The sequence below is a fragment of the Hyalella azteca genome, unplaced genomic scaffold (assembly GCF_000764305.2).
Source record: "Hyalella azteca isolate HAZT.00-mixed unplaced genomic scaffold, Hazt_2.0.2 contig15124, whole genome shotgun sequence".
NCBI classification, from domain to species: Eukaryota; Metazoa; Arthropoda; class Malacostraca; order Amphipoda; family Hyalellidae; genus Hyalella; species Hyalella azteca.
Window position 1 is genome coordinate 276,719 of NW_025944985.1, and position 13,209 is coordinate 289,927.

At 40.0% G+C, this 13,209-nt stretch overlaps 1 protein-coding gene across 1 annotated transcript; it reads left to right on the forward strand.

The window, feature by feature from the left end:
* The first annotated feature begins 305 nt into the window (after positions 1-305).
* On the forward strand, positions 306-12,425 carry LOC108670498 (zinc finger protein ush). The gene is made up of 6 exons (XM_018157972.2): positions 306-545; positions 3,399-3,681; positions 3,870-4,501; positions 7,047-7,177; positions 8,118-8,282; positions 8,447-12,425. Exons 1-6 carry the CDS (start codon positions 454-456, stop codon positions 11,134-11,136), a joined length of 3,993 nt encoding a protein of 1,330 aa, XP_018013461.1. The 5' UTR covers positions 306-453; the 3' UTR covers positions 11,137-12,425.
* The last annotated feature ends 784 nt before the right edge of the window (positions 12,426-13,209 follow it).

The following is a 13,209-nucleotide window of genomic DNA, read 5'->3' on the forward strand; positions in this document are numbered from 1 at the left end:
CTTGAACCTGTAGTGATAACGCACGCTATACTCCTATACTGTCTTGATCTTCTTGACGCGCACAACTTTTCTTCAGTTGGGAACGAATGATATGTATATTTTTGAGTTTAAAGATTTTAACGCCAGATTTTTTCGAACAATTTTCAATCTTCTTTCAATATTTACATGTTAGCATGGTGATACATTCATTTTAACTTCTATAAGTTTAAAGATGTCTTGCAAAGTATCAATGATGCAACGCGGGTAACCTAATGTTCGCCCAACACTGCAAAAAATGCCGCCTCAGTTGCCTGGCTCCTCCCCTCCACAGCAACATCACGTCAGTTGTATGCTGACGTTTGTGGTGTAAGGTTAGCGCGTTCTAGTCAAGGGACCACCAGCTCGTCCCACTCCCTGGGAGTGTCGATCGATATCGTATGATTCTTCTGTGTGTTGTTAACTGAGGTATTTTTGATGCTGTTAAACCAAGACCACCTGGTGACTAGGCTATACGGGATGGACTCCAAGGACCGTAATTGGATTCTTCAAGGATTGATTCAGAACCCGTGAGTTTAAGTTATACATAGCTTCTATTAAACTTCGAGAAAAGGCTCCTGGTAGTGTTTTCAATGCCTCCCCCACATTTCATTGCGGCTATTGCCGCGCTATCAGTGTTAGCTGATAGATCGATACCTTACTTGTCGTTCTGCTGATATCAAACGTTGAGGATGATAAGAAATCATTCGCTTGCTGCAATGCTGAACGAGAAAACGCTCATTCTCTTTCTGTGCTCAGGGGTGCGTTATCTAACGCTTATCTCGTCCTGATAGCGAGATTCGTAGACATTGCTTACGAATATATACCTACATGTCGGTTTCACTCTACCTACTCTTTCTGTAGTGCGATGCAACCTTTTCCTTAAACCGTAAAAGTTTTCAGAAAAAAAGTACTTTGAAGAGTTTGTTTTGCTTTCATTTCATCTGTAAGTATTGGTTAAGCCTACGTGTGGCGGTGTGGTGTAGTTACCGTAATGTTGAAATTGTCATTGGGCATTGGGCAAAGTATAGGTTAGGTTCTAACTTCCAACTGACATAAAATATTTTCACGTGATGCAATTTGTTCTATGAGTTATATTATAAAGACTGCGTGTAATTTTAGTTTCTTTGCATTTGATTCACTGCTTATAGCGAAATTATATTCGATAAATTTTATTAAAGTAAAGATTTTACCAATACATTTTTTGACTGAAAAACTGAACATTTTCTGACTGGTAAAACCACCAGTTGTTATGTGCGAAATTGCTTAAAATCTATATTTGTTCCAAAACCTTGATAGCAAAATCTTCAGTCCTACCATTTTGCAAAAATACCATCAGCGAATCTCCCTAGTCCCTGGATTTCAAGACGATAATTACAAGTTTGTTGCACGTCTTGTTGAAAAAAAAAAAACATTTGTTTACTATAAATTCATGTTTAATTTATTATGAGAATGCATCTTGTATTCTCGATAATCTATCATGAAATATTTAATGGTTGCAACGCTTGTCTTGCATGCATCACCGCCGTGACGCACGCCATCTTTTGTGCTTCTGTCAAGACGACACACGACGTCTCTTCTTGCAGGTCAATGTTTCGACATCCACGCTCGCCGTACGTGCACATTCACGCACCGTGTTCATCTAAAGTCTAAACGACTTGAATTATTAATCTGTCACGTTGAACGCTAACTGAATAATTAGACACTCGCGTTGAACACGATTTTTAATGAACTGAATACTTATTAATTAACTCAAAGTGAACCTTTACGGACCCTAATCCAGCGTTAAAAATACAGATATATTTTTAAATACCAATGAATTGATGAAGATAACATTTATCAGCTGCGTGTTTATTCATAGAAAGCACTAATTTAATTCAATAATTCATGTGTATTAAACTGTGGTATTTATAGATGGTTTTTCACCTGTATATCATTCCATGGCCTTTCGATCAGCCGAAATATATCTCGATGTTTATGTAGAATTGCCATTCAGTTGAAAAGCTCAAACACTTATTTTCTTGGGACGGATACAATAAGAATATCTTGAATTTTCTTTGTTTTCTCACCAAAAAATTCTTAGTTCCTTAGTTGCCAATTTAGGCAATCGACTGATAAATAAAATTTATGTCATTGCGCTAATGCGGCCGAATCCGCACTCGTCTGTTATTTTTTCGTAATTTATTAAAAGATAATATTGATAAGTTTTAGATATTTAGCATCTTATATATATGATTGCCGAGGAAACTTTTCACGCAATGTTAGTGCATTGGGCTTTTCTACTACCATTATAAAATAATTATTCATACAGAATATATCTTCAATTACTAGGAATATTAATTAACAACGAATCGGACACAGTGTTTCGCTACATATTTATAAAAACTATTTTCCTAAAGGGTATTTGTCAAGTAGTTGAAATCGAAAAAAAATCTACGGGACGATACATACTCATTTCAGTGTTGGTTAACATTTATTGGACTCGTTTACACAATTTTCATCATGCGAGATCTTATTTTATTCTTTAAAGCTTCTAAAATAATTATTCATGTTATCATCTGTTGTGTACGTGGTCCATCAATTGAATTGAAGTATCAATGCACCGCTTGAACTCCTTTAATCAATTTTTACGTTTTATTCGTTGATGAAGGCTATGATTTTCATATAACTAATTTATGTTCATCAATTAAAAAAACTTCCATGTGACGTAGTTTGAATGATCTTTTTTTTCTTCAATTTCGTACTGTTTATTTTAGTCTGTCGTCGTGTGAGGGTCAAGATTGAAAAGTTTATTTAATATGTACTCCTTTTTCAATAATTTTATTCAAAAGTGAAATCTACTGCGATGCATTGTATTTTATCCCGACATTTACTAATTCATAAACGACATCAAAATAATTTAGCATCGCATTTCGTATTCTGCTACAAAGAATGACAAGAAAATTGCAATTGAAAATGCATCAATTATCATAATTATTACCTATCTCATAATTTACTTGACAGTGAATTGACAGTAAATCCTGCTTAATGGTTGTAATTTATTTCAAGATTTGATGGATGAGCTGAACATACACATTAATGGCCGGATGGTTCGATTCTTATTCATTTATTAATTCATTCATACATTAATTCGAGCGTGAATGCAAATCTCCTGACCAGTCCGTTGTTTGAAACGAACAAACTCGTAAAACTTTATTCATTTATACATTCATTCATGTTTGATTTATGCTTACCAGTTGCTATCTTCAGTTCATCAATTCTTATTGATTTTGGACTAGATAAGTTTTGTTTATTTTATTGGTAATATTATACAACATTTTTTTATTGTTGTTGCTTTTTTGTATTTAACATTTTGTAATCTGTAATTTTGACATTTTTTGCAGAATTAAACCTCACAACAGTCAAGCCGAACCCTCCTCTCCTGTGAGCACGCAGAAGGCACCACAGAACCCAGAAGTCGTTCCCTCCATAGCTACTGAAGAAGACGATCCTACCATACAAGGGCCTTCCTTTCCTCCCAGTCACTCCACATCGCAAAGGACAACAGAACCAGGTTCGACATCTCCTAACATTGCTGCTGCAGCAGCGACCGCCTCCGCGGGTGCCAACAATTCGTCGTCATCCACAGCGAAGACATCGTCGGATGCATCCAAGATATCTGATGACGTGAGTGGACTTTTCGCTTAGTGGGTACTGTTTCGTTCAAATTGATAAGTCACAAATCGGGTATTTCCTTCAATTATATAATTAAATGCCCTCAAGTCTCCTTATTGATCTGCAAATGAGCATGATTATCCTGGCTGTAGAAACTATAAACGTGATATTGTTCATATCAAAACAATTTTTATTCGCAGGAACACGATGATAAACTCAGCCGCTCTCCGGTGTCTCCGACGGTACTAAGGCAACCAGCAGTCGAATTCCCTGCCGGCGACGAAAATCCTGAAGTTTCCATTCCTTCCGCGAAAACCAAACTCAAATCGTCACAAATCTCCAATAAACAGTCGTCCGTTGCTCACCAAAGACTGTCTTTTGTTAACGATCTGAAGTCTCTGGGTATCGTTCTGCAGACGTCGGAGTCTGATCAACATTCGTCTGGTTCCCTCTTCAAATCATCAGTTGAAAACCTCGGACTATCAACTCCTGACCATAGCTTAGCCAGGTCCAACTATAGATCAACCAGTTCGGATCCTAAAACAACAGTTGCCGACTTCAAATCATCATTTTTGAACGCCAAGTCAACAAGTGACGAGCACGGATCACCAGACCAAGAGCCCCGGTCATCAGGAGAGACTTCCGACGACCCGTCGAGGTTCGAACTCGCGGCGACGTCGGGAGGTCGAGACGAGGCCAGCGTCCCGACTTGTCGCGAGAGTGCGAGTCCTCTCGACATGAAGCAAGAACGAGGGGAGTCTCCAGCATTAGAAGCTGCAACGAAAGCCTTCAACCTTGCCTGCACCAGCGCCCTCTCCAACGCCGTTTTAAGGTGACTAAACTGTAGTCTGTAGCTTTTTCGACGTCTGTTTGCACCTAAGTCTGAACTTTAGCTGGAACAAACGTTTGAATTCATTAAACATACCTTGGCTTAAACCTAACCTTTAACATTCATCTTCCGTCATATCGTCGGTGGGATCCCTAGCCTATACCTTCAGTTCAATTAGTTTCAAATTATCAGCCATTGGAATCTAATGACTGAATTTAAAATGTCGACGTACCATGGACTTCCTCCTCATCCTGTGCCGTCTTCCCCCTCGGCGTTTTCTGAGTTCTATCTATTTCTTCGCTCGTTCCTTTTTTTTCCCCTCCCCTTCCTGATGTTACTTCTTTCTTTTCTCACCTTTTTCTTTCTTAACCTCATTTCTTTTCGCATTCCTTCTTTTCCTTTCTTTTTTTCACCCTTTCCTTCCCTCAACCCATTTTTCATCAAATTTTCTGATATCCACAGATTTTTTTTTTTGCATCTATCCTTTTTTGCCGCTCCATTATGGTCTGTCATCGCTTTCTTTTGTTGTTTAATTTACCGACCGTTTCCTTCTTACTCTCCGTGGCCAAGAAACTAAGTCCTAACTGATCATCTTCACTTTAACCTTAGCGTCAGACCTCTGGTAACTTGGCGCTAGCAAAAATAGGTTATGTCACTAATGCATTATTCGTGTGGATATAAACCACTTCGGTAAAACGATAACTAACTTCACACGTTCCCATTATCTTGACTATGAATATAAAATTTCGTCACAGTCGCTAGGGGCTTGAATAGTTAGGTTTTCAAGAGTAAACAATTATTTTCGAGGGCTGCAATCGAAGCTTTGTTCTTGTTTCTGAAGGGGACGTTTATACACAAGACCACCAGCTTTAACACCAGCTTTAGACATCTCTTGGTTCAACGCTCCGCGCATCATCTGAGTTCACAGATGTTTCGTTGTGTATCAACAACTGCGCAAATGATCATATCCAGCTGAACACACGTGCATCATTAGCACAAACATGTACTAGCAGCTTCTCTTTGGTAGTATATATTCAGTGCATAACTGTCAGCTCTCAATCTCGGAAATTCGCACGATAAGAATATAAATCCCGGAAAATCGTGCACAATATTCACGTCGGACGCCAGAAGTAATCCAATTCCGTTTTAGGATATTTATCAATAAATTAGATTTCATTATGTCTGATTTATTTATATTTTTAGAATAAAAATTATTAGAAGTATCTATATCAGTGTGGTGAATTTTGTGCCGTCTACTTGCAAGTGATTTATAGGACATCAAAATTTACGCACTTGCCCTGTACTTCGGGATGGGCTGGTGGTGGTCAGTCCAACTGTTAGGGCAGATAAGGTGCACTGAGCAAGCGACCAACCATCTTTTATCTCACTGTCAATACTGTGAGTTCAACTTCAGTCTCGGCCTCTCTATTTTAAAGCCGATAAACCTTGTTCCGTTTGTGTATTAAAAGGGACAGAAAATACATGACAGAGTGTGTTGACCGATTAAAATTGTGCTTAAATTGCAAAATGGTGTTGGTGACTGACGTTACATTTCATTGGATGTGCAGAGTGCAAGATGTAGGAAGTGCTGCTGAAAAAGCTTGTTGTCTTATCTGTAGGGTTATCGAAGTACATGGCAGTGCAGGTGCCCTCAGCTCTCGCTTATCAGCAGCCGTTATTGTTAAGAGATAAGCATTGACGTGTCTCTATCAGCACTCGCTAGCTTAGATCTCTCTGGCTCGCCGCGAGTGCAACAGCTTTATTCAATCATTTGAGTCCTGCCTTATTTTCTGTTGTTAGTTCCGTGATATTTACTGGTAATTATTTTATTTGAAGATTTTTGTGCTTCGCGAGTATTTCACAATTGAAGAGGACGAAGTGAATCTATAATTACTACATGTTTTCCTGAGGCTGTCGTACCCTCATATTATACACTTGTGAGGTTAAGGTTAGTACTGTTTCTATACTAGCACTTACACGAACTTTGGTTGTAGTTATATAGATTGTCAGAAATTATGTTAAGTTACAGTGGATTCAAATATATTTATTCCCTCTCAAGGTTTTCACGTTCATGTTCTAGCTTTAGCCAACTTTTTAATAATTAGTATAGCCAACTACCCACTATAAAATTGTCACTATCGTATTTTCGATCACTACAAACTATTCACCAGTCAACCATTGAATTGCCGGTACTTACTTAACAAATACCAGTGTATCTACGGGCATGCAATTTAATAGTAATATGTGAATAAGTAATAATTAATGAAACGTAAAAATTTCCCTCCAGATTAATGACCTTGAAACAACGTTAATTGCTAATTTATTTTTCGAAACTAAGTTTAGTAAACGTTCTTTAAGCGTAGGACGTGTTATTTAAACGTAACGATTTGAACGTTATTCAAACGTAAGATACGCTACTAAAACGTAACGATTTAAACGTTATTTCAACACAAGATACGCTACTAAAATGTAAAGATTTAACGTTACTTCTCATGTTTGTACAAAACTACATTCACATTTACCTCGCAATCTCTCCTGCCTCCCCCAGCCTGCAGCGGCTGACCGGCACCAGCAGCAGCAGCAGCGGTCAGGACGCTGACGCGGCGCAGCAGCATCTCTCAGCCATGCTACAGGGACTGCCTCTGTTCATGCAGGGGCTAGGCAGGCTCGGAGCTCCTGGTGAGAATTATTTATTTATTGTATCATCCTTTTATTTATTGTATCATTTAATGATATTCGTAGATTTGGAGCTCCTGGTGAGAATTATTTATTTGTTGTATCATTCTATGATATTCGTAGACTTGGAGCTCCTGGTGAGAATTATTTATTTGTTGTATCATTCTATGATATTCGTAGACTTCGAGGTCCTGGTGCGACTCTTTGATTTTGGAATGTTCCGCCAGCGTGTTTTCCTGAGGAGTACGTTTAGATATCTAATTATATGCATCAGTTAATTGTTATAGAAAGCAATGTTAGAAATATTTAAGTATTTAGATCCTAGCCCTGCCACAGACACTGAATATTTAGTGAAAGAAAAGAATAGAAGTGTCGGCACTGAAGACATTGGCCCATGGCCTGTTGCCGATTCTTGTACCTTTCGTGACTTGATTCACAAGGGATCCGGCCTTTGGAATCCGATCTTTACATAACTATAATGCGCTCTTAAATGGTTTAAAAATACAATTATATCATAAGCAGAATTTTATCATATAAGTGTCATTGATAAGAATCCTTGTCAAAATTATGAATCAGGCATGAAGCTTCACTTTTAAATAGTGTCCTGTACTATCATTGATATATTTTATGGTTTGAGTGTACAGCTGCCTGCCCACACCAGTTCAATATGTAGTTCTGAAATCTGTTGTCTGTTGCCTTATCTCAGTATCGTCTTAATTAAATAATCGGCGCTTCATTACCATCAATCAATTCTATCTTATTTCTCTAACGTATAGGCAGTGAGCGTCTGCATCTTGGCCAGCAAACTGAAAAACTAGATGTTTTCTGAGATATATATTATAAAAGTCGTTTTATAATACAAAAAATATTATATATTATAATAGTCAACATAAAATGTATGCTTTTTCATCGTGCCTGTGTTGATGTGCTTATTTGTGTGCAGCCGTGAGTGGCCTGCCCTTGCCCAGCGGCAGCAGTCCCCCTGGTAGCTCCCTGGCCGCGGGGGGCGGAGGCATTCAGTGCTCGTGCGGTATACGCTTCAGCTGCCGCAGCAACATGGAGGCGCATAAGAAGTTCTACTGCACGCACCAGGCTGCCGCTGCTGCAGGTCAGAGTCTTGACATTCTCAGTGGTGATGATCCTTTGTATTAGATACTTCGTGTTAGATCAAAAATATTAGATATTAGATCTTTCGTGTTAGTACAAATTTTTAATATATTAATGTTAAATATATTTTGATAAATGTATACGATGATGTTTCTGACTCTGCAGTGGAGAACGTGAGCGACACGAGCATCTCGAGAGACGCCGCTGAAGGCAGCGGCGACGAGAAGTATGTGCTTCGCTGCACGCAGTGTCCCTACAGCACCACCCACAAACTCAGCCTCAACGGCCACATGAACATGCATACCGCCTCAGCCGCCGCCCCTGACGACAGCCATGTACCGGTGCTGTCACCTAAACATAAGACTACATGTGCTCCCATCGATGCTCGGGCTATGGACCGATATTGCACCGACTGTGATATTCAGTTCTCTTCATTAAAGACATTCAAAGTACACAAAACTCATTATTGCCAAACAAGACACGTTGTCAAGGCCAATAAAAGCCCGATAAGGGACGATCAGAGTTCATCTACTATCCTGAACTCGAGTGCGTCAGGGCAACCTATTTTGCTTCTACCAACTGATCCCGCGCTTCTAGTTCCATATTCTTTGCTCATCGGCGCCAGTCTCTTGCCTTCACATATTCTTCCTCAACAAGGAGCTGCAGTTCTAACCAGGGACGGACAAATTCATCCTCTGTCCCTTGCTCATTTGCTGGGCAACACTGCACCAGCCGCGGCCCCTCCACTTTTGTCGCCACCAAACTTTAATATTTCTGCGTCTGTCCCCCCAGTCTCCACAGCCTCCACTATTGATTCCCCTCAAGTCTCCCCACGCGCTGCTAATCACAGTCAGGGAAGCGCTAGCTTGTCGGAAGAATCGAATCCTACTAAGCCTGTTAAAATGGAGTCCCATTCCTCTTCACGTGAACCCGCCACTGCTGTCAAACGCCGAGGGGACGGCGATTGTCCCCTTGATTTAACCACGAAGAGGTCGAAGTTGTCCATAAAAACTGATCTATTAAGTGACGAAGAAAAGGAAAATCGTGAGGTGAACACACCTTCCCTGACAAACTCCCCCGCTACCGTCAGAAACGGGTCATCCAGCAGCGGCAGCGCTGCAGGTGACACTGAATCGAAACTTCTGTCGTCTCCTCGAGACTCACCCTTGGTGGATGAGACTGCAGGATCCACCCTACGTTCCCCACGTCCTGCCTCAGCCGCCCCAAGTCTCTCTTCCCCTCGTACTGCGTCTCACGAGTCCCCGCGACCTTCGACCAGCTCTGCAAATCGCTCTTCGAGTCGCCAGTCTCCTACATTACCTCACACATTATCGCAAATCTCACCGGGATATTCGGGTGTTTTGGGCGGCATTGAAGGCTTGGCTTCTCTCCCTTTCACTGGTCTTCAGTACCTGCAAGGCCTTCAGGGCGTCGCACCGGAACTGCTTTTGAAAATGTTCAACGGTATGGTCCCTCCAGTGCCTCCGCCGATCACACCTGCGTCAATTAAACAAGGAGAAGCGCGTTGCAATGAGTGCAATATCACGTTTTACAAAGAAGAAAATTACCTTGTACACAAGAAACATTACTGCGCTGCTAGAGATAAAGCAAATGATGAAGACAGGCGGTCTTTAGATGGTCAAAGTCCAGGAAGTAGATCTAGAGGTAGCATCTCGCCTCCCAATCGAAGTATCAAGACCGAAGGCCCTGCGGTTCCCGCTGCGCCTCTTAGAGATTTACCTAAGACGAGTAAAAGCCTGGGTCAGTTTGTGTGCAATCCTTGTGGCATTAAATTCACTACTCCTGATAACCTGAGTGCTCATCAAACTTATTACTGCCCCAAGAGAGAAGGCTCGACACCCGAAGAGGGTGTCACTAAGGGCATGTGGAGATGCCCGAGATGTCGTGTTGCAATGCCCGAGACCCTTCAAGCTGCTCATCAGTGCGTGAGTCTGGGCAGTTCGTCGGCACACGGCTGGAAATGTCCTTGCTGTCCCACGCTTTCTCCCACCGCCGCGGCCGCTCAAAAGCATCTCGAAACTCACGCTGGGATCAAAGCGTTTAGGTGCACAATCTGCGGCTACCGCGGTAATACGCTGCGGGGCATGAGGACGCATATCAGAATGCATTTCGAGAAACGGACAAATGATCTCCAAGAGGAAAATTTCATTGAATGTATCCTAGAAGAAGACGAACGACGATACAGAATGAATAGCTCTCAGGAGATGAGAAGGAATCTCTCTGATCATCAACAAGCCCTTTTAGAAAATTCTCCTCTAGCGGCTGCGATCCTCTCGAACAGTGGTTCATTGATGCCAGAGGGAAGCGAACCTGCTCTTTCTTGTACCATTTGTCCCTACGTCACCAATCACAGGGATAGTTTTATCAAACATTTGGCACTAGTTCATAAATTAGGCGTTGAATTAAAAAATTTCCTCGAGAGTCAAGCTGGTCCTTCTAAAGCAAGAGACAGTATCGAAAATCCCGAATTGAATTGTTCTTCGGTGCCCGGAAGTTCTCCTCCAATTTCTTCCTTTAAACTGGAACCTGAAGTTAAGCTGGAGATAGCAGACTCTGAAGAAGATAGCCAGCCTAAATCTCCAGCAATGGACGACTCCAAACGGGCTGGCAACGATTCCCCTGTCTCCAGCCATCACTCTGTTTCTCCCCCTTCTAGGCCAGGATCGACAAGCTTACCAGCATTACTTCAGGCTCGCCCTCTATCCGTGTCCGCTGCTCACCATTGCCACGCCTGCAATATATCTTTTTCTCAGAGAGAATCTTATCAGGCTCATAAAACATTCTATTGTACACGTCAACAATCAAGCACTCCGCCTGAAACTGCGGTCCAGTGAGACTCACAACAAAATGCGATACCTACCCCATGAGCGCTGAATCAAAAAGGATTATAAGTAATGGTTTGTTTGGGAGCATGTGCAGTTAGAAATGATTGTTATATGATAATTTGTCCAATCGATTTTTGAGTGATCATAGACGATGTGTCAGCCGTAATGTGTTTCAGGGCGAGAATTTATCTAACATATGAGACCGGACCCGCTACATATCTGCTCAAGCGCTGTGTGCTCTAACTATAACTTACCTTTAGTCTGAAATCATGACTGACGCTAGCTCATAAGTTCGAATATAATAATGTTAACTAGTCTGCTCCTGTTGTTTTGCGTGTACTTCAGATTAATGAGCGATGTAATTGTAGGTATCAAATTTTATGCATCATTTAATGGGAATTTCCCATTAGAAATGATTCACCTCTTTTTTTTGTGATGTAATTCTCTGAATGTTATTTCCATTACTGGCGCGACGAAGCGCTTTCCTGGTAAAGAAGGCTGCTTGCCTCTCAAAAGATATATGAACTTCGGCACAAATATGGCTAGGTTAGAAGTCACAAAACTAAAATTTGTTAGTCAATAACAAATTGAGACGCGTTCGATAATTTCACATAATTTTTATATCATTAATGTTTTATCTTTTAGGCTGCCAATTTTTATTTATATGTATAAAATTCATTTGTTAACGTTGCAAATTGATTCTACAAGGGAAATTTTGCACTTAAGACAGCGAGACAAGTATTTCTACATGTCATAAACGGCTATAGTTAATCGGAGATGAGTTGTTTCAGTTTCGAATGACATTTGACTTACCTACTCTCTATTTGACAGGGTGATGCCAATTGTTTTTAATCAGGTTTTGTTCTTTCATCGCAAAAACTTTTAGGCATTTTTTCACTTAATTAGAATCTATAAAAAGAATTTATACAAATTTATAATATCTTTATTGGTCGTTCCTGAATCTGTTTTCATAAGTAAATACTGGAAAATATATCATACAGATAAGTTATGAATTTTTCTCTGATTGATTGAAAAATAATTTAGTATCAATCACTCTAGCATGGTTCTTCAATATAAAAGATGCTTGAATTATGTTCTGGTATATTATATCTCAAAGCGTTACGAGGAAGATGTTGTAAGCCTTTTGTTTGTAAATAGTTATCCGAGGTGAAAATAATGATTGTTTCTTGCTCCATGTTCATCTCGATCGGAAGTTTATTATTAAAAACGTGTGCCATAAACTTGTGCTATCCTGTATGTACTTTATAAATCTGCTAAAATCTAATTGTTGTCGCATATTTTCGTACCTTTCTTTATCCTTCGCCTGTTTTGTTCAAAATATTTTTTCATGCGCATTACCTTAAAACTTGGAATCATATTTCAATTCAATTTCAGAAAGTAACGGGATTTTTTTTAATTTTCTTTGCCTTCGTCAGTCGAAATGTTCTTCTATTGTAATATCCATTGCGTTATCCTGTTGGATCTTAATTAAGGCAGGTCAGTGTATTGAATAAATTGTTTGTTTGAAGCATCATTAATCCACAGTCATTGAATGCTTTTACATGCTTTCATTATGCATTGTGTAAACGGTATTGAGAAAATGCGGATTTCTACACGCTAGTGAACTTGTGCGTAGTGGCATTATCGTGATTAAAAAAAAAAAGTTTTTTACTAAGCAATAATGGGAGAGTTCTTGGTCGATTCATAAAAAAAATTATCTCCTTCCTTCTCAAACTTAATACACATCAATCTCAAGTAGGCAATTGGTTAACATCACCAAAGTTGAAGCGGAGAGTTGGAGGTTCGAAACCCTCAACCAGTTGTGAAAATTGTGTGTTGCGTCTCGAGGTGACCGGAGGGTTTAAAACAGCAAATTTGCAACAACACTCCAAACTGAAGACCCGTAGTCAGCTGTTTTATGAAAAATCGACATGGCCTAATTTTCAATATCATCCTATCGACATTTCTCTGAACTCTCCAAGGAACTCAATCGCAATTATTGAACGTGGTCTGCTCATAACACTTTCAATTCTTAACGGATCATCGAGTTGAATTATTTCCTCTTGGTGAATAAGTAAATTC

Coding starts and splice junctions, on each gene's coding strand:
- LOC108670498 (XM_018157972.2), top strand. CDS start 454: ATGCTGTTAAACCAAGACCACCTGGTGACTAGGCTATACGGGATGGAC. Junction 7,178..8,117: donor AGGCAGGCTCGGAGCTCCTG/GTGAGAATTATT, acceptor ATTTGTGTGCAG/CCGTGAGTGGCCTGCCCTTG. Junction 8,283..8,446: donor CCAGGCTGCCGCTGCTGCAG/GTCAGAGTCTTG, acceptor CTGACTCTGCAG/TGGAGAACGTGAGCGACACG.